The 19,933-nt window shown below is 64.0% G+C and overlaps 3 protein-coding genes across 3 annotated transcripts; 1 reads left to right on the top strand and 2 right to left on the bottom strand.

Moving 5' to 3' along the window:
• Positions 1-2,198, bottom strand: CHLRE_03g1611501v5 (uncharacterized protein; the record flags this gene model as incomplete). Its single annotated transcript, XM_043060700.1, has 6 exons — positions 1,958-2,198; positions 1,613-1,756; positions 744-969; positions 560-608; positions 232-403; positions 8-41 (listed from the first exon to the last, which is right to left on the bottom strand). Coding segments are annotated over exons 2-6 (588 nt in total), but the record flags the coding sequence as incomplete, so codon positions are not given.
• Positions 2,199-2,684: 486 nt separating this feature from the next.
• On the bottom strand, positions 2,685-9,558 carry CHLRE_03g161250v5 (uncharacterized protein). The gene is made up of 12 exons (XM_043060701.1): positions 9,391-9,558; positions 8,784-8,989; positions 8,262-8,423; positions 7,915-8,021; positions 6,633-7,699; positions 6,228-6,328; positions 5,753-5,897; positions 5,245-5,418; positions 4,871-4,988; positions 4,240-4,690; positions 4,076-4,125; positions 2,685-3,863 (listed from the first exon to the last, which is right to left on the bottom strand). Exons 2-12 carry the CDS (start codon positions 8,934-8,936, stop codon positions 3,743-3,745), a joined length of 2,649 nt encoding a protein of 882 aa, XP_042925830.1. The 5' UTR covers positions 8,937-8,989; positions 9,391-9,558; the 3' UTR covers positions 2,685-3,742.
• A 1,230-nt stretch (positions 9,559-10,788) lies between these two features.
• CHLRE_03g161301v5 (uncharacterized protein) lies at positions 10,789-19,921 on the top strand. Its single transcript, XM_043060702.1, has 18 exons — positions 10,789-11,117; positions 11,512-11,562; positions 11,766-12,477; positions 12,668-12,775; positions 12,945-13,017; positions 13,151-13,198; positions 13,568-13,725; positions 13,880-14,057; positions 14,313-14,429; positions 14,648-14,996; positions 15,150-15,365; positions 15,727-15,854; positions 15,995-16,099; positions 16,325-16,428; positions 16,560-16,647; positions 16,840-16,916; positions 17,126-17,642; positions 17,836-19,921. Exons 2-18 carry the CDS (start codon positions 11,538-11,540, stop codon positions 18,556-18,558), a joined length of 3,726 nt encoding a protein of 1,241 aa, XP_042925831.1. The 5' UTR covers positions 10,789-11,117; positions 11,512-11,537; the 3' UTR covers positions 18,559-19,921.
• Positions 19,922-19,933: the final 12 nt, after the last annotated feature.

The raw sequence follows: 19,933 nt of genomic DNA on the forward strand, positions 1-19,933 counted from the left end.
TGGCCACGGCGCGATTCGTGTCAAACGCCTCGGCGAAGTTCCTGTGGGGGGCGAAGTTGGGGGGCGGGAAGGCGGATGCGGGCATTGAGGTCTGGACACGGAGATCTGGGCACGCCGGCGCCGGCGCCGCCGCAGCCCAGCCCTGCACCCCAGGTAGCGTAAGCGTATCTATGACAACCCCATCCTCAGTCCTGCATACCACACCACGCTTGCAACAGCCACGCGACGTACCTGCAGCACGAGCTGATGTGCACGCAGACCTGGGCGCCCTCGCGGATGAGGCCCAGCCCGGCCAGGTCGTAGGCGGTCAGCGAGGACACGCCCGACGCGAAGTAGTCAAAGCGTGATGGCACGACCGTGCCGTCAATGGTGATGTCCTCAAAGCCGTCGCTGCATTCAAGCTCTGTCAGGTGCGCGCAGGGGGGGGGGAGTGGGATGCAGACGGGGTGAGCGGTGGGGACTGGAGGCACCAACCGTGGCACTTCCTGCAGAGGCGTTCCCGGCCTGGCTTGCGCCCCTCAAGCTACCGGACGGGATCCGCCACGACTGCCGTACTCACTGGTGTTGATCATCAGCTTGTCGACATTGTTGAACACCGAGTTGCAGCACTGCGTCCAAGAAGGGGGGTAGGGTGCATGGCAGGCAAACACGTGGGTCCCTCTATTCTTCACGCCAGCCGGCTAGTAGGCCACTCGGAAGGCTGCAACGCGCACACCTTAAGCACGAGGCCCCCGGACACTCACCGTGTCATTAGGGGCGCATCGCGCTATCTTGACAGTGAAGCAGGCTGTGAAGTTCTGGTCCTTTGAGATTGTACCAGCGTACACAAGCGAGAAAGGCGTAAAGCTGCAGTTATTCCCTGAGGGACACAGATAGCCGGGAAACTCGTTGTACGGCTCGCAGCCCGGGGGAATGGGGCTGGGGCTGGGCGTAGGCGAGCTTGCTGGCCCTCCACTGGACATAAGGGTCCTGTGCATGCAAAAATTTTGAAGAAAGAAAATGTGAAATGTGTTGCGATGCAAGGAGCATGGGGAAATGCGTGGTGAGGGCCGAGCGGAGACGACTGTAACGCGCGGCACCGGGAGTCCGGGACCCTCAAGAGTCAAGGTGCAACGCGGCTTGGCCGGCAAGCCGATAGCTCTGTACACGTTGCAGATGGCAGCACATGTCTCGCATATACGCATGGGGCTACCTAACATTCAAAGGCCGGTTGCTGGGGCAGCGCTAGTGCGGCGTGATGCTGACACCCAGACTGCCAGACGCCCGTGCTTGGCTGACTGCTGTGCGAACGCGCGGTTAGAAGTACGGTACCCGGATTCCAGCGTATGCCATGTACGCATGCGCCTACTACTCCACGCAGGTTGCGGCGATGCCTCATGAGCACCTGGGCTTGCGCGGAAGTCGCTAGCCTCCCACAGTACGGAATCTCGTGGGAATGTCGTCACACCGGGAAAGCTGGTAAGCTGCGACACTTCAGTTGCCGCAGACAGCAGCAACTCGTCCGAATTGACAACGACTGCTGCTACAACTTCTCGCTGCGCGGTCCGGTGCGCATCGCAGGCGAATCGACCGTCCACGTATTCATAGCCAGCCGTGTAACAGTATCACGCACCTGCCCTTCGCTAGTTGCAGCGCGAACTCCTCTGGCAGCGCCGTGGCGGTGCTGGCCAGCGCAAGCAGCGCTAGCCCCACCGCCCACACTGCTCCTCTAGGCGCCATTCTCCTCAGAGAATGGGCATCCTCGACGACAGGTTACCTGTTCGTAATGCATACAAATATGTGTCTGTATTTGCAGGCGTCGTGTTGTAAAGGCAGGGCAACAATGCCCCGGAGGCAATCAAACATGCGAGCCCACCGACGGCTGTTCCTGCTCCAGCTGTTGCATCATTAGCAAATGATAGGCGCAGAAGATTGCTGTGAAGCAACCTGCAGTCTAAATGGCAGTAGGACTGCGCACCTGTCTTTGAATCAGCCTCTGACAGACGAGCAGCTCGCGACGTTCGGGCTTCGCTGTCCAGCAGCCGATGACAATGTTATTATACAAATGAGCGTATCGTTCGCCTTATCCTTGAGCGTAGGGGCCTGGGGGCCTCGTTCGACTGACGCGAGTCTCGAGTGTTGCAAGGTTGGTTTAAATTAGCCTGGCTAGAATCAATGTCCGTGTCTCAGGCGCGCTATTCAAGCGCTGCTCTGACTATGTTTGACTGAACTATGTTTGCACAGGTTCCCGGGCGCCTCTTGAGGGGCTCTCGGTGGCTCTCGGTTCCAAGCCCCCCGCCCTCGCCCCATGCGAGTGACGCTTTTTCCCGCGCCGAAAGCCCTAAGCCATCCCCAAACACATGTGCGTTAAATCTGATGATTTCTATTGATAGAAATTGCACCGTCCGTAAAATTCCAGGCAGCCCGCTGCCGCGGTTCAGCTCGAAAACTCAGTGACGGAGGGCGCCTAACTTCCCCAGAGGGTCGTGGCTATAGCAGCTGATCATTAACTGTACTGCAAGATCTTGTCAATACAATTGTCTTTACCAAGCTAATGCCACTGGTTGTGCGAGCCTGGCGGGAGTGGCGGTTGGGAACCCGAAATGAACTCGACCTGCGCGTGATGCTATGGCCACGCTGCAGCCGGTGAAATTCCATACACTTTTGTATCGATACATTGATGGCCTAAAGGATGGCGCAAGCCAAGCGTAACCCAATTACAGTCTTCGCTAGCCTCGCAGCCCCCGCCCCGTCGTGCCTACCTCTTGCCCTCCTTCCAGTGCTTCAGCCATGACCACGACCACCCCTCCCATGTCAGCCTGTCGCTGCCGAGTCTTTGTGAGCGCAGCGTCATGGCGGTCTGCTGATCGTTTCCAGCATCAGGTTTCTTAGGGTTTCTTTCGTTTCGCCATTCCGTATACAACAACAGGGGTGGTATGCAAGCTTACACCGGTATCACACACAACGCCGCGCCTGCTGATGGATGCAGCAGTCACGCCTGGTTTGTTCATGGGTTCTTCCTCACAGCCGCCCCCAACAAAGCACTGCAACTACTGCACACACTGCAAGTCCTAGCTACCGCAACTGCTACGTACACCTCTGCTGCTGTAAACCACTCCCTCGACTCCCTGTCGAACCATGGCAGTCTAAAATTGAGGTTGGGCCCTGCAGTTGCCCACGCCGCATGCGCAGCCGTGGCGCACTGCCGCCATGTGCGTGCCGCGCCCACCCCAGGGCCGAACGCGTAACCTCAGAGCCTCGCTCCGCAACCCACACCGGCACCCACGCTCGAACGCTTGCCTCCTCTCTGGTGTTTGCGAACACTCCACGACGGCCCTCCCAACAACGTCGGTGCCCACCGCTATCACAGAAACACACAGCCGACCAAACCGCGCCTAGGCCGTGATACGGCATGTACCCATACACGTTCCATGCGGTCCGGACCTCTCAAGCCATGTGTGTGCCCCCAACACAACATCACAAATGCAACCAACACTCTCGGCTCCAGCCACGCTCACCTGCCGAGTCTGCACTCATCACTGGCTCCATCCCCGGAACTAAACGAGCATCGCAGCCACCCTATCTCTGCGTCCTGCGACCTGGGCCGCCAACGGCGGCACCCCATGCACCCCCCTTGCTCCCACCTGCATGGCTGCATCCCCCCCTTCATCAAGTCGCTCTGCAGCTCCCGTCCTTTCCCATTGCCCCATCACCCCTAGCTCCTTCTCCACCTGCTGCCTCCCGCCTCCTCCACGCCGGCACGTCAGCCCAGGGGCGTAGCCACCAGGCGCAGGCCGCCGCGTATCTTGAGTGTGAGCGACATGATCATGCTGCGCCGCACCGCCGCCTCGCCGCCGTGGCCCGGGTCCAGAGCGAACGCGTACCTGCGGAGAGCCATACAGGGGGCCAGGCATAGGCGAGGAGGAGTGGGCAGCAAAAGGAGAGAAGGGAGGGGCAGGCATGGCCGCACTGTGTGTAGAAGTCCGCCTGCTGCCGCCCCCTCCTGTCCATCCTGCTGGCCCCTGCGTCATCTCACTGAGGCCATTCCCCCTCATGCCCCCACGCCCACCCCTGCCCCGGCGCCGCACGCACGCACCTGCCCAGCAGCACCACCAGTGCGGTGCGCACCTCCATAAGCCCCAGAGCCTGCGGCGGGAGGAGGAGGGCGGAAAGCATGAGGGAAGTTTCGCGCGGGAGAAGGGAGGGAAAGGTGAGGGGCGGAATCTAACCACGACATACCCCCAGAGCCCACCCACCCACCTGCCCCAGGCAGCTCTTCATGCCGTCACTGAACGGCATGTAGCGCTTGCCGCCGCCGCCGCCCTTGCCTCCGCCGCCGTCTGCCGCCGCCGCCGCCGCCGCACCCAGGGCGGCGGAGGAGCCGCTCCTGCTGCTGGCGCCACTGCCGCCACCGCCCAAGCCACCCGCAGCGCCGCCGCTGCCCTCGTCGTTAGCCGCGGCCGAACGAGCGCCTCCCGCGCCACCGCCACCGGCACCGGCCACCCCCGCTTCCTCGTTGCCGCCCTTGCTGCTGCTGCCACCGCTGTCACTGCTGCTGCCGCCGGCGTTGCTCTGCAGCCATCGCTCGGGCTTGAAGACGTCTGGCTGGTCCCAGTTGTGCACGCTGTTGTGCAGCGCATACAGCATGGGCCACACAATGACGCCGGGTGGGATGACGAAGTCACCCACACGCGTCGGCTCCGTCACCTCCCTGTGCATGCAGGTGGGGCAGGTTGCGGGGGTGCAGGGGTGGGTTTGGGAGCGCGGGTGAGGCAGCCAGGCAGTGAAGAGTGGATGGTGTGTGGGTAGATGTGCAGCGGGTCAGGCGAGGAATGGGCTGCCATGCTGTATCCGACACACTTTTAACACACACACGCGCCCTCTCACCCACCGCACGGAGGCGGTTGCGGCCACGGGGTACATGCGCATGGCCTCGTCAATGCAGGCGTTGAGGTAGGGCAGCTGCGGCAGGTCGTCCAGCACAGGCAGGCGAGGAGGCGCGGCAGTGCCTGGGGCGGCACGGCCGGCAGGGAGGCAAGAGGGAGAGGAAGGAGGGGTGGATGGACAGAATAGCGAGCAACGCATCAGCGACCCAGTGCCGTGCCGTGCTGGCCCAGGGGATCACATGCGGGCTGCAAGCAAGGGTTGCAAGCGGGCCAAGCCGTGGTGCGTGTGACCTGGGGGCAGCGACAGAACCTGGATTCACAGGCTGCACCGTACATGTACACACACACATACACACGCGCACTGCCGAGGGCGGCTCACCCGGCCTCCGCAGCAGCCCCCTGCCGTCCAGCTCCTGCCGCACGCGCTGCTGCGCCTCGGGGTTGGCGGCCAGCGCGAACAGCGCCCAGGCCACACTGTGGCTGCTGGTGTCGAAGCCAGCCATCATGAGCGCGCCGATCTCCGGCACCAGGCCCTGCCGCCCCAGCAGCTCGCCTGGCGGCGGCGGCGAGGGCAGGCAAGGCAGGGATTGCTCGGTGAGGGGCAATGCAGCATGCGGTATCGAGCGAAGTCCGTGATTGGTGGCTGGATAAGGAAGAAAAGGGTGGGTTAGGGCAAAGGTGGGGGAGGTCTGGTGCAGGCGCGGTGGAGGTGCTGCGGGCCGCGGTCCATGCGGCAGGGCAAGTGAGTTGCAGCATGGTTTCCTCCAGAGTCAGTAACTCGGGGCCGCGGCGGCGTGCCGCGCGCACACCCACCCAGCAGTGCCCCCACCCCCTCCCTGTGTCCCCACGTACCCGCGTCAACCCACACGCCACAACCGCCCCCCCACCTGTCCTGGGGTGTCGCACGCGGCCCAGGCACGCCCACAGGTCTGTCACGGCCTCGGGCTGCGGCCCACGGGCCCGGATGACGTCGTACAGGCTGCCGTACACCGCAGCCAGCCGCACCTGGGCGGCGCGGATGCGGGCCTGGGCCTGTGTGGGGTTGGGCGTGTGCGCGTGCGTGGAGGAGGGGTGGCGGCTAGCAGCGTCGCACGTCAGACTGGGGGTTGCGGCGGCGTGCCTGCGTAACCCTCGGTTCCCAGTTCTCCTCGGTCCATTCCTTTTCCCCGCTTCCCCAAGCCCTTGAGTTCCTGGCTCCAAATCCCCGACTCACGTGTCCTGTCCCTCCCTCCCTCCACCCGACCTCACCCAATTGGCCCCAGTCCGCCCCGCCCCATGGCCAGTCCCGCGACGACTCCTTGACTATTATTGGGACCGACTCCATTGCGCTCGGGCACATAACCGCCCCAGCCCCGCACCCACCACCGGCTGTGTGACGGCTCTTGCCAGCCCGCTGAGCGGCACCTTGAGGCGGCTGTTGGCCTCCTCCAGCACCAGGTTCATGTCGGCAGCCACCTGGCGGCCTGGGAGGGCGGGAGGGGCGGGACAAGAGGGGGGAATGGAGGGAGGAGCAGGGGGCAGGCGGGCGGGGAGGTGGTGGGCGGGGAGCGTGTGAGGTGCGAAGGCGATATGGGTCGGAGGGAGCAGCCAGGTGACGTGTCAGTGCCCAGTCAGCAGACAGTGCGCTAGCACATACTGGCGAGATAGAAACAGCAGAGTAGCAAGCACTGAATGGCGCCAATTGGCACCAACCTCCCTCCCGTCTGCCCAGACCGCCTCGCCTTGCCTCGCCTCTTTGTTCCCCCTCCGTCCGTCCCCGGCACCTACCCGGGAAGTCCTCCGGCGTCACTCCGAACAGTGCCTCCACAAACACATGCAGCAGGCTCAGCTCCAAGTGTTCCTGGATGTCCACCACAGCAGCAGGGCCGCCGCCTGTGCCGCCGCCGCTAGGGTTGCCGCTAGTGCCGGCGCCGGTGCTACTTTCCGCGTCGATGGTGCCGCTAGCGCTGGTGCCGGCATCCGTGGCGCTGCCGCTGCCGCTGCCAGCGCCGGCTGGGGCGGTGCAGGTGGCGGCGGCGGGTGCAGCCGTGGCGTGCGGAGGCGTCTCGTCTACACTGCTCGTTTCGTCGGTGCCGCAGTCAAAGGGGTGGCTGTGGATGGAGCGCCCGCCAGCGGCAGCGCCCGGCGCGCCCGCTCCCACGCCGCCCGCCGCAAGCTCCTCCGCCTCCGCCGGCCCCGCCGGCGCCGCGGCCGTCCGCTCTGCGCCGCCACCCTTAGTGTCGGCAGTGGCAGTGGCGGCGGCGACGGCGCGGCGCGGGCTGTTTGCGCCGCAGCGGCCGCAGGAGCAGGGCGCAGACGCGGTGGCCGAGGGCGAGGACGACCGAGAGGCGAGGCTCGCACTGCTGTCAGCACCTACGCAGCTGCTGCCCAGGTCCACAAAGCTGCTGCTGGCACTGGGAGCTGCGTCTGCCGCATGTGTGGCGTTGGCTGTAGCACCAGTGGAAGTAGTAGCGCTCCCTGGCGGCGTAGAAGCAGGCTTGGCGGCGGCGGTGCTGTTGCCGGGGCGGCTGCGGCTGCGCCGGCGGAACCCGAGGCTGAGGCCGCTCCGCATCCAGTTGAGGTCGGGCGTCCGCCACAGCCACCTGCTGCTAGCAGCGCCACTGCTGCTGTCGCCCTTGCCTGCAGGCGCCGCTTCGCTGCCGTCGCCGCCACTCATGCGTGCGGCGGCGGCACCGTCACCCTTCTGCATTTGCGGGTGCCGTTGGTGTTGTTGGTGCTGTTGTTGGGAGTGGTGTGTGAGGTCGAGGTAGGGGTTGCCGGGCGTGTGGGGGCCGGCTGGGTCCAGGGACTCCGCCACCAGCAGCAAGTGACGCAGCGCGATGGGGAACGCCTTCCTGCGACGGCGTTAGGGCCATCCGGAGCAGCGAGCGGGAGGGAGAGGGAGCATGAGTAGCAGGAGATTACAACGGGGCGGTTGAACAGAAGCGGTGGAGGCATATCAGGCGCTTGAGCCGGGGATCGATGGATGCTAGGCAAGTCACACACGTGCGCAAGGGTGCCGCAAGCGTGGGGAGTCCCCTCCATACCTCTCCTCCCACCGCCCACTCACTTGACGTTGGCTGAGCTGAACGCCGCCGCCGCCGCCTTGCGCACCGCCGCCCACTGGCCCTCGTCACTGGTGGTGAAGAAGCTGTGGGCGCCGGAGGCGTTGGTGGCCTGCGGGCGGCAGGGGCAGGGCAAAAGGGCAGGGGCCATAGCATCAGTTGCGGCGATGGTTGCGGATACGCGGAATGCACACATCCGGCCCGCCCAAATGCGACTCCGGCCCAAGCCTGGCCAGAGACTCGCGCACGGGCTCACCCCGGCCCGCCCCTTCCCTACAACACCAGTGCTAACCTGCCCCGGTCCCGGCCCCTCCTCCACACGCCGACACGCGCAGCGCCTACCCGCACTCACCAGGTCAAAGAACTTGTAGCCGACGCACTTGCGCGGGATGGCTCGGCCCGGCGCGCGGCCCAGCACCTGCACCGCCACCGCCGGGTCGGACACCACCACCACCGGCTGGAAGCCCAGGCTGAACTTGAAGATGCCGCCGTAGGTGTTGGCCCACTCCAGCATCTGGCGGGCAGCAGGCCGGGCAGCAGCAGTCAGGTGCGTGGGCGTGACACACGATGCGGTGCGGTGGGGGGAGGTGCTGTTCCTGGTGCGGAGCGGCGCATAGGGTAGTGCCGCGGCAGCTGTGGTGGCGCGCGGCCAGCAGCAGCTGAGCCGCACACGCTCCTATCCCCCCGGGTCATGATCATCCTACCCCTTGCCGCCTCGACACCGACCCAGCCCCTGAACCCTCTGCCCCACCCCACCCCACCCACCCCACACAATACCAAATCCCTTCCCCACCCAAACTCCTCCGCGCCATAGTCCCCCACCTCCCCTTGCCCCCCGCCCAACCCCCATCCGCCCCGCCGGTCGTCAGCACACCTGCACGTGGTAGTCGGGCCTCATGACTGCGGTGATGTTGCCCAGCAGCGGGTGCCCGGGCGGCCCCGGCACGCGGCCCAGGTCGTAGCGCGGGCCCAGCAGCGTGGCGGCCAGGGTGCCGTAGAAGCGCAGCTCATCCAGGGCCGAGGACATGGTGCGGCGTGTGTTGCAGCGGGAGAGGTGAGGGGAGCGGTGGCTTGGAGAGGCTTGGGTGCGTGGGTGGGTGATGTGGGGTAGAAAGGCGGAGAGCTGCTGCTATGCAGTTGGGCTGGCAAGTTAGCTGCTGTACGGTGTCTGTGTGTGTGCCGGCTGTTTGCGCTGCTGGTGGTGCTGATTGCGCCGGCGGCAAAGGACCGACTGGCTGGCTGCACACGGCGGCGTGCGTTGAGGGGTGGCCTCCCGGCTCCGGCGGCGGTCCTCTGGGATAGCTGCGATAGCCTCGACGTGGCGTCCAGTAGCAACAGTGCTGTGAATCCTATGTTCAGTTGTGTTGCAGCAGTGGCACAGCGCCGAAGCGAAGCGTTGTGCTCCAGTCGCCGGCCGGCGCCTCCGTGGGTCGCGGCTCCGCCCAGCTCCCCCGCCACCACCACTAAGCGCTGCTTCTCACCGTGTCACCACTCCTGCTGCTGCAGCGTTGAGCGGCAAGAAATGCAGCTACTGCGGCTTACTTTGCGGCCAGCAGGCGCGCCCAGCGCGACAGCTTCGATGGCAACCAATAATATGCGGACGCTTCAGTGGTTGAATCTTGCAGGTAACAACGTGCTGAGTGCCAAGGGAGGAGTTTGCTTATACGCGCAAAGTGAAGCAGTTGCGCAATGCAGCCGCACACGGAAATGCCGTGCGTTACACGATTCAGCGATCGTCGCGCTGCGATGTGTGCGCCAAACCTTTTCACTAGATGGTAAGTACCACCACACAAATCTCATGATGGGTTCGGAAGGGGTCAGCTGCAAAACCGTGACGCAAGCGTTGACCCGCAAAACCCTCGGAGCGTTGAATGCTTGTGCCGCACCGGTGCACATCCGCAAGTGATGTGCAGAGTCAAACGCAATCATCGCTCGGCACCAACCCCTGTCGATGAGCCGCGGTGTTGGCAGGTTGGCATCTCCACGAAGGACCCTCGGGTCAGTGGGCAATGACTTCCCGGGCGCCCCGGGCTCCCCTGCTGCCTGGCATCAAGTTCATGACATGCGCCACGTGCCTCTTGGAAGCAACGGATGCAGTTTCATGCACAGCAAACTGCTAAGTTTGAGTTCAAACCCAGCGTTTGGCATTCCACATGCTGGACGGCGTTTGGCACTGTACTGTTGTTTTGGCGCGAGGCTGCTCTGACCTGGGCACATTTCGTGCTGCTTGCAATGGTTTTGACTTATTAGCAAGGAGTCTAAGGAGTAAGGACTTCGCCTGCACGCCGGTTCCGGATTTTTGCGCGGGTCCCAGCCGAATTTGAAAGCAGAGGGGTATGATAAGCCAGACAGTGTATGCCAAAGGCAAGCGATAGGATTAAATGTGAATGCATCACTGTTGCCAGCCAGCAGGCTGCACCAAAGCATGGGTTGGATCGAGACTCGGCTCTCGCGACACGGGCGCTCGTTGACATGCTGTTCTTATTATTTGCAACTCATTTCAATGTTGAATATCGAGGGCTCAGTTGTAACTGCAGCCACCCCGGCCTCAACAGCTGAGGCGAAGGCAGCTCTGCAAAGTGCGACGCAACACAGGGGATTGTGGCGCCGTTGTATGCGGTGGCAGATGGTCCTATGGATGTCACCGCTGCTGGAGTATTGCGAGGACTGAAGAGAACGTGTGCCCGCGCTATAGGAACTTGTGCCAGACATCCTCCCACCAAAAAAACAATGAATATCTATTTTGCGATGGATCACTCAGGAGTGCTAGGGCGTGCTTGGAAGCGCGACGCCCAGCCCGCGGCCCCCATAACCGGGCGATTAGCTAACTCAACCCGACAAGCCATTGGACCTTGCTAGTCGATAATACTCCCTTAAAAGCATACATCAAGTGCGTACGCGGGCGGCAACCATACATGAGACTTCGCAGCAGCGAAGGTTTGGGCAACGCAGTACAGAGGTGTAACAATATATGGCTTTAGTTGAACCGATAGATATTCTCGGTATACTTGACGCGGTATACATGCAACGGGCGCGCTCATCGCGCGGTGGTCTGCTCGCTCCTGCTCGCTCGTACCGTGAAGGTGTGCTGGACGCTTGCGCGGCAAAGATACGTGGACGTGACTCAACTGAATCAGTGTAACACATATCTCGCGTCACTTTGCGCGACGAACTCACCGGTCGGGGCGGCTACCTTTCGCGCGCGCCGGTGAGCACAGCAACCCGGCAATGAAATTTGTATGCTTTTATCTACATAGGACGTTGCGTATGGGCCAGCGGGAAGTGCCGGGTAACAGGAGCAACAAAAGATTGCGTCGCGCGAGCCCGTCTGCTTACTCGAAGTGCAGTGGCTCGTGTCCCTTTCCTGCCCTTTCACTTCACCCTGTGGATATGGCCCGACGCTGGAGGCATGTTGCCTCACGCAGCCAAACAGGCAACCCCTCTTCTGCCTACCCTTCGCCTAGTCGGGCGCTTTAGTTGCACTCGCCCTGACTCGCCGGCGTGGGCGCTGCTTCCCGCCCCTGCCTGCTTCCTGTCCCGAGCGCCCCCTTCTAACATAACACGAGCCCTCCCTGTGTGCCTGCTTTTGCGAGGTGATGCAGGTGGCCTTGCAGAGCCGTTGCACACAATGGATTCATCCCCGCCAGCAGCAGGTGCGTTGCTGTTCCCAACCCCAGCCCTGCACAACCCCAGCGCTAGCTCTTGCACCTTGTGCAATTGTCCTCCCGCCTCTCCCACATGCAAATGCTGTTTCGGCCGCGCACACAACCCATGCGACGCAGCGCACTGCTTGCTTGCTGTCATTCACACGCACGTTAGTTCTCGACCTCTCCGTCCTTCCTTCATGCTTTTCTAGCCCATGCGACAGCGGGGCCTGGCAGCGGCGGCGGCTGCGCCTGGTCGCCTCAGCAGCAACAGCAGCAGCAGCCTCCGCCCATGCTGCAGCAGCAGCCCACGCCGTACTTCTCGCAGCAGCCCGGCTCCATGATGCCTGTGCTGCTGCCCAGCCAGCAGCTGCCCAACAGCCCGCCGCAGGTGGTGTACATGACGCAGGAGCAAGCCATGCAGCAGCAGATGCAGATGCAGCAGCACACACAGCACGTGCCGCTGCAGCAGCAGCAGCAGGCGCAGCAATACCAGCTGCAGCAGCAGCTGTCCATGAGGCCCAACCAGCAGCAGCAGGCACCGCATCTGCAGCAGCCACCGCCGGTGGCGCTGCCGCTAGTCCTGGCGTACCAGCAGGTGCAGCCCGGCGACGTGCAAGTGGAGCTGCCAGCGGGCGAAGCGGCCAGCAGCGGCGGCGCGAACGGCAGTGGTGGCTTCAACGGGAAAGGTGGGCCGGCGCATGGCAAGGCTAGCGATGTGGAGACGCCGCCACCGGCGGGCCACGGGAGGCTGGCGGGCTGCTGCGCGCAGCAGCGCGCAGCGTGCTGCCCCGAGGGCCGCAAGTTTGGGTGGCCGGAGTTCGTGGCGGGATTGAGCGGTTGCGGCGTGGCGGCGCTGGGCTGCGTCCAGTACTGCTGGGGCAACTTGGCGGAGCCGCTGCTAGTTGAGTCTGTCAGCCCCAGGTGCGTGAATGCGGCGGGGCATACGGGGCACGCACTAGTCAGCAAGACGCCGCCGCCGCTGGCCCGCGTGCGCGCTTCTGCCTGCCGCGTGCCCTCCTTTTCGTGTCCCTTGACGAAAACAACTAGCTCTGGCCTGCGTGCGCTTCCTTTTGCCCCTCACGTGTGCGTGTGCATGTGCTGACTGCTGCAGGCTGCGGCGCCTGGCCGCCAAGCAGAAGCAGTTGAAGGCCGGGGGCGTGGACCGCGGCAGCGAGGGCCTTCCCGCCAAGAAGCGCATCTCGTTCTTCATCCGGGCCTGGTGAGCGCGGGGTGCCGCGGCCCGGAGCCAACCTGGGGGGTGGGGCAGGGCATCGCGGGGCCCCGCTTGCAACTGAGTGGAGCGTGAATGCGTGATGATCGCGCAAATGCTCGAATGCACTGCCGCTGCGTTGCGCTTAAACTCCTCCTGCACGGCACTGCGTCTGCAGGCAAGTGGCGACCATGGTGCTGCTGCTGGCGCTGCTGGCGACCATCCTAATCGCCTGGGGCATCCACACCAAGGTGCATGCCGCCACATGCCCCTGCCCCTGCTTGGCTACCTTCCTCCTTGTGGCACTTAAGAGAATGGGCACGACTCTTGACTCTTGACCCTGCCCGGCCGCGTGCCGCTTTCCACCATGCGTGCTGCACGCAGTTCTGTGACGATGTGAACGGCTTCCTGCCCGTGGCGGAGCTGTTCCGGGTGAGGCAGTTGCCGCATGCATGTGGCAGCCCGGATCTGTAGCCACCGGGCTAGAGGGCAAGTAAGGCCCGGCAGTCCTGGGGCACGGGGTCAGGCGGGTGCCAGGGCACGCGCTCGCGGCGCCTGCCAACACCTACAACAGCGCACCGCCGGCACGCACATGCATGCCCTGCTGCTGTAGCCCCGCTCTCCTGCTCCCCCTGCCCCCTCCAGCGTCTGCTGTGGGCTGCTGGCTGGTCGGGTTCCGGATCTTGGGAGGGTATGGGCTTTGCTTTGACTGTCCACCTACCTGTTTCCCTTTCTCAGCCTTGCCCGCCTGCCTGTTTCCCTTGCACGGCGGCCTTGACGGCCGCGCCTGCTGCCCACCAGGTGGACCCGGAGAGCCGCACCTCGGTGCAGTGCGCCCCTGTGGAAGTACCGCTGGACATCTTCCTGGACCCTGGCGCCGTGCAGCCGTTCAGCGTGAACGGCACCTTTGCGTCGCCGCTGGCCTCCGTGCTGCTCGCCACCTTCACGCACACCAACTGGTGCGTGCGGGCAGGCAGCTCTTGCTTCCTGCGCCCCCTCCTGAATTGCATGGCGCTTGTTACTCTTGGCCGGTTCGCCCCACGCCTCGCCGTACTTTTCCACGCTGTACTTACCGTACCGCCGTACCGTATCTCTCCGTCCTCCGAACACCAGGCTTCTTATGGGCGCCGCGACGCAGTTCTCGCTGCTCCCCGCGCTACCTGCGTGGCACTGCTTGGGTCGGAGCCGCGCCTGGATGGTGGACAGTGACGTGTCTGGCTACATCTCCTCCGCCAAGGACCTGCAGTCCGCGCTCGTGGACCGAGACCGCGGCGCCATCAAGAAGCTGTCGGTGGGTGCTTGACCATGACCGAGGCAATGGGATTAGTTTTTGCGGGCCTGCAGCTTCCGGAGCTCGTGTTTCGTTGCATGCCTTACGTGTCCCCGCCGCTGGTGTGGAATACCGGAAGCCTTTGGTGCGGTGTTGAGGGGTACGGTGCGGTGCGGTGCTGCGTTGTTGGGCGGTGCTGTGGTTTGCATTCGCGTGGTTACATGCCGCAAGAAATGGGCGTGTCGTGTCGTGGCTGCTGGCCTGATGAATGCGCAGGTGGTCTACGGCAAGTTCTGGAGCCGCGTGCAGCGCTGCATGCTGACCCAGATTGAACTCTCCGACAACCTCACCGCTGTGCCGAGCAAAGCCGCCGGTGACATCGCATCCCGCCTGGTACGCATACGGGGAGGCCTACTGCCGGCTTGCCATTGCGCCAAACTGACTGCATTAGCCATTCGGCCGCGGCGCGCGCGCTGGGCCGCAGCCAACCATTCCCCCCAAGTACCACCGGCACGCGCGAGCCACCTCCTTCCCATCCGGGTTTCCAGTTACCGATAAATCCAGTTACCCTAGCCATGCTACCCGCTACGCCCGCCTCCTCATGCACGCAGGCGGCCCTGGGCCTGAGGGAGCTCGCCAAGTCCTTCTCCGGCATGAGTGCGGGCCTGCGGGGCCGGGACACCGCCTGCAACCGGGACGGCGCCGCCAGCACCGCCGCCATCACTTCATGGCCAACCCTCGGCCAGGACTTGCTCAGCTGCGTCGACAGAAGCGGCATGCTCACGGCCGCGGGCAGCGGCGGGCAGCAGGAGAAGTACAGTGTCTTTATGCCAAACGTGTTTGCCAGCGACCCCAGCCTTCTGCTGACCCCGCCAAACGGCACGTCAGCTGACTATGACTACTACGGCGGAGATTACGGCTCCTACTCGACACCAGATTACACCTTCGATGGCTTTGACGGTACGTGAGAGCGTGCGTCACGGGACACATCGGGTCATCACCTCCCAACCCATGTCCTCCGCATGCCAACGCATGTTTGCCACGCGCCGTTGGGATGCATGGCGGTAAGGAACTAACCTTGCCTCGCGGCGCCAATATCATCGACGGATGCAGGAGGCCTTACTGCGCCAGATGCGCCAAACGCGCCGCTGTCGCCGCCGGGCTACATGCGGCTGCCGCAGCCGCCCCTGCCGCCGCTGGACACCCGACAGTCCGCAGGCTGGAACAACTCCCGTGTGGACTTTGTTTACGACTTTCCACTGATCACAGTGGACTCGGGCCTCGCCACTGACTCCCTCAAATTCCTATCTAAGCTTGACAACAACACAGGCAAGCAGTCTCGGTCTGGGTGGGCAGGGGGAGGGGGGCGCATGCAGCCCAAGGGGTGTCTGTGGGTGGGGGTGCCATGATCACCCAGGTGGCACTCCCCACTTACGGTATGCGGATTCCAGCGGTTTGGACACAGGCTGCAAGCTGCACCCGCTGCAGTAGTGCGTAGACAAAGGCGCTGCGTGCACCCCACTGCCCCACGGGTTGCCTGCTTTGCTCTGCTGGCCACACTGTTGCACTTTGGTTCCTTACGGCCGTTCCTGTGTGCCTGGTGCTTGCGGGCGCCTTTGTGTGCAGTATTGCTGTTGTAACCCCACTGCTGCTGTGGAAACTTGTCACATGCGTGCACGCTTACTTGCAGGTGTGTCGTACAACGAGTATCCCGGCGCCTTCTACCTGGCGACGGACCCGGCTGCCAACGCCAAGGACCGGGACGCCATTGCAAAGTTCAATGACAAGCACCGCTCCCAGGGATACGCCAAATTGAAGGTGAGTTGAGTCAGAGGTAGGCAATGCCTCGAATGGTCGGAGTCCATTGCACGCGCTGCACCTCACCGCACTCAGTGCGCGCGGACGGATGTACGTCGTGTTACATTTTGCCCCCGCGCGCACACGCCCCGCGCTTTCAGGTCCGTGTCAACATGACTAAGATTGTCAAGCAGCAGCGAGACACCCGCGACGGAAACCTGCTGCCGTGGGACCGCGTTGCATACTTCACGGTGAACAGCGCTGAGGTAGGTGCGCTTGCATGTGCGGGCACCGGCACATGCACGACATTGTGTATGGCCGTGTCCTCCCAGTGCCATGGGCGCTGTGTATGGGTGCGGTAATGGGATGGTGAGTGCGCCACACGTGGTCACAGGCCCGGGAACACCCCTGGTTGATTTCCTGTGTGCGTGGTGCGTGGACCGTCAACCTCTGGCGCACGTGTCGCCTTGCACGCGCCCATCGTACCGCAGGTCGCCATTGTGGATGGCCGCGTCAAGCACTTTGACCTCGGCTTGGATGTCCAGGATTCGGGGTTCGGCAGCAGCGCGATAGACGCAGCCGACAAAGCACTGAGGTAAGACAGAATGCCGCGTGCTGGTTGAAGATGCATGCTGATAGGAGGTACACGCACGCCGACGCATGCACGGCTCCTACCCTACACGCGTGGGCATTGTTGTTGACTCCCCAACTGTACGACTGACGCAGCTCAAAAACCAAGAAGGTGCCTGACTTCTGGCAAGTCACACAGTTCTGCCGCCTCACCGTTGACTACAACCGAACTGGTATCGCATCGGTGAGGCGCGCTGGTACTTGCAGCGGGCGGGCGGGCGAGCGGGCGGGCGGGCGGGCGGGCGGGTTGCGGGAAACTGAAGCTGCTCGTAGCCAATGCCGGCCGGCGATAGATGCCAGTCGATTACCCTGACCCTACGCACTGCGACGCAACTCGTTCCTTGCCACTCCTCGCTGCTGGCTCGCTCATGCGTAGGGCTACTTCCAAGATGAGTACCACGACGTGAACGGCTTCTCCGCAACCACCGAGTGCTGCCAGAAGACTTCCGGTACGTGTGTGTGCCCCCCCCCTCACCACCCTGCACGCACAGCACTACTTCCAGCCGTGCTGCGCCATGCATGCCTACGCCTGACGCGGCGTACCTACGCGGGCGGGCGGGCGGGCGGGCGTGGCTGCGCCTGGCGGCGGTAGTGGCGTCCCTAGACATGGAGGAGCCGACGGCGTCGTGGGTGCTCGCGGCGGCCCTGGGGGACACCGGCAGGCACGGCCCGGGGCGGGGGCCGGGGCCCGGAATGGACGGTGCGCAAGAAGAGGGGCAACAGTCCAGGCTTGATGAGCGTGGAGCGCCGGACGGGCCTCCAGACGACAGCGGCCGGCTCGCGCGCTCTGGCCGGCCGCCCTCCATCCGCGTTGGCGACCTGCCAGAGCCGTCGGTGGCCGCAGCGCGACGCATGGCGCTCCTATGCCCCCAGCTCCTGATGGCGTCCGCACCCGCGCTGCGCGCCTCGGCTCAGCACCTCGGCGCCTTGCTGGAGCTGCCGCCCGCGCGCCTGCGCTCCCTCCCCTCTCGGTCCATGCCGGCTGACATGCTGTCCGTCAGCGGGAAGGCCGGCACCAGGCCTGCTGCCGATGCCAGATTCAGGTATCTGCAGTGGATGGGAGTGCCACTGAAAGATGCGTTGGTTGAGCAAGGCAGGCTAGCCCATATGGGGCTAGCCAGGGTAGCGGCGGTGGTGGACCGGCGGCTGTCGCCGGCCCAGTTTGATGCCAACCCCCAGGCACGCCCGCCTGGCCTCTCCATTGAACTTATGCAACTGCCTCCGGCGGTGGGGGGGGGCGGGCCTGTTACCGCTGGTGCCGCATGTGAAAGCGCGGCATGCCGGCCTCGCGGTACGGTGTGTGTTGGGTGTGTGTGGTCTGCTGCCGTACGTGCCCCCGTGGACCCGGGTCGCGGCGGCGTGGCTGCGCCAGGTGCACCCGGCGGCAACGCCCCTGCGGTTGTTGGTGCGGGGGGCCGCGGACCGTGTGCTAAATAAGCCGCTCACCCCGGCGGGCAAGCCGTTTGCGCGTCTGCTGAAGGCCATGACTGAATTGCCCGCGGTGACTCTGGTGGCGCCGCCCGAGCCAGGCGCGTGGGTGAGTCATGTGCCGTTGTGGGCTAACCCGGCGCTGTGTGAGGGCGGCCGCACGTGGGAAGTGGCTTTCGCGGATTTGCTCGCTCTGCCGGGACTGGCGTGTGTGGGCCAGCTGGTTGCAGCGCATGACGGCCTGAACGAACTGCGGCAGGCATGTACACGCCCTTGGGCGTGGGACTCCCGGTTTGGTGAAGCGTGTGTGGAAATGTATGTGACTGCTGTGTGGCGGCGGGTGCTGCACTGGAGTACGCGGGCGCGCCTGCCGTCGCCCCTGCCGGGGCCGGCGTCGCCTCAAGAGGCGGCCGACCGGTTTGCGGCGGCGGTGGCCCTTCTTCCCGCTGGCTGGGCTGCCGCCGCGCGTGCGGCGCAGCTGGCTCGGGGGCCTGCCGCCGCGCTGCCGCTCCCGGCGGCCGACGTCGTGAGTGCTACGGCGGAGTCGGTGCAACAGGTGGTGCGGGGGCTTGGATGGTTGCAATACGGGGGGCCGCCCATCCTGCTCACTGCCTACACGGTGAAGGTGGGGACCGTTAGCTCCACAGTTAGCCGCCCTGAAGGCTAAGCATTTGCAATATGTGTGCGACGCGGATGTGTCGGGGGTGGAGGCTGCCCTGGCGGCGGGGGCCTTCGTGTGCACCTTGGCCCGCTTGTGGTCGCTGAAATGGGCGAATCATCACAAGGAAGCACTGTGGCGTGTGGCCGCCAGCGCTTGCTGGGCGTTCCCACGGCATGCTAGCGAGCGTGCGCGCGGCGTTGCTGTTGACCCGTGTTGGGCGTGTGGGGTTGACATGCAGGATGGGGACCGGCGTCACTGGTTGTGGGACTGCGGGAAAATATGGGGATGGCTATGAGTTTCCTGCCAGAGGAGGCTGTAAGTGCCTTCTCTCGTGAGGAGTTGTGCTTAGTGCGCCCGCCTGCGGGGCTTGCGCCACCTGTGTGGGATGTGGTGTGTCTCGCTGCTATGTCTGCCCTGGACTTTGGTCGGCAGCGTGTGGTTATGGCCGGACTGGCGGCGCGAGCGAAGCTGCCGTCGGCCCGGGTGCTGAGCATTGGACTTGCCGTCGTAGCTGACTTCTGGGGTCGTCTCCAGACGTTTGTGACTTTGGGTATCAGGCCAAAGGGTTGGGACGCTGTGCCGTCTGCGCATCCTTTCATATCTCGGGCTGTTGGTGACGGCCTGGTTTTGCGCTTGCCGTATGACGCTGATTCCCCGCCTCCCTCGCCGTGAGAGGTTGTGCGTGGTTGGTGGCTTTGTGTGTGGGCAGGTTGCACGCGTGGGTGACCGTTCTAATACCTGGACGCTTGCGCCCTGGTTGGTGCGTGCGCTATGCGTGTGTCCTGCGGCCTAGACGTTTCCCGGCACTCCTGTGCCTAGGCTTGTGGCGTTGAGGCACAGCGGTGGGGCTCTGGCGGGTTGAGGCTTGGCTAGGGCTCACTGTGCGCGGAGTCACACGGACTTTGCCCGCGGGAGGGTTTGCAGCAAAGTCGGGGTTGGTGGAGTCAAGTTGGGCCCTGATAGCATGTTGTAACATCCGCATTCTAATGGGGCAACAAGTGACGTAAAAGCATCTGATCGCGCTATTACGCTTTCGTTTGGGCTGCTGGGACCTGCAAGTGAACCGCCCTCAGGCAGGGGGCCAGTACCGTGCCAGGGCACAACGGGTGTGTAGGCTGTGCAGGAGTGGAGACGTGGAAGACGAAATGCACGTCCTATGGAAGACAGGTAGTGATATGAAAAGAGCTATGCTTAGCACGGAGGTGCAAAAGCTGGCGGCATACTTGTACGCGGTGACGACGCTTCGGTCTGGTGAATTGCGCAACCGCTAGCTGATTCATTTTATTGTTTGCTTATCGCGCCTCGCGACTCCGGAGTTAGTGGGACACTGGGGCCGCATGGACTTCAAGCCATGTAACATGCTCATGAGGTATCACGGACT

The sequence above is a fragment of the Chlamydomonas reinhardtii genome, chromosome 3 (genome assembly GCF_000002595.2).
Source record: "Chlamydomonas reinhardtii strain CC-503 cw92 mt+ chromosome 3, whole genome shotgun sequence".
In the NCBI taxonomy this organism is placed as follows: domain Eukaryota; kingdom Viridiplantae; phylum Chlorophyta; class Chlorophyceae; order Chlamydomonadales; family Chlamydomonadaceae; genus Chlamydomonas; species Chlamydomonas reinhardtii.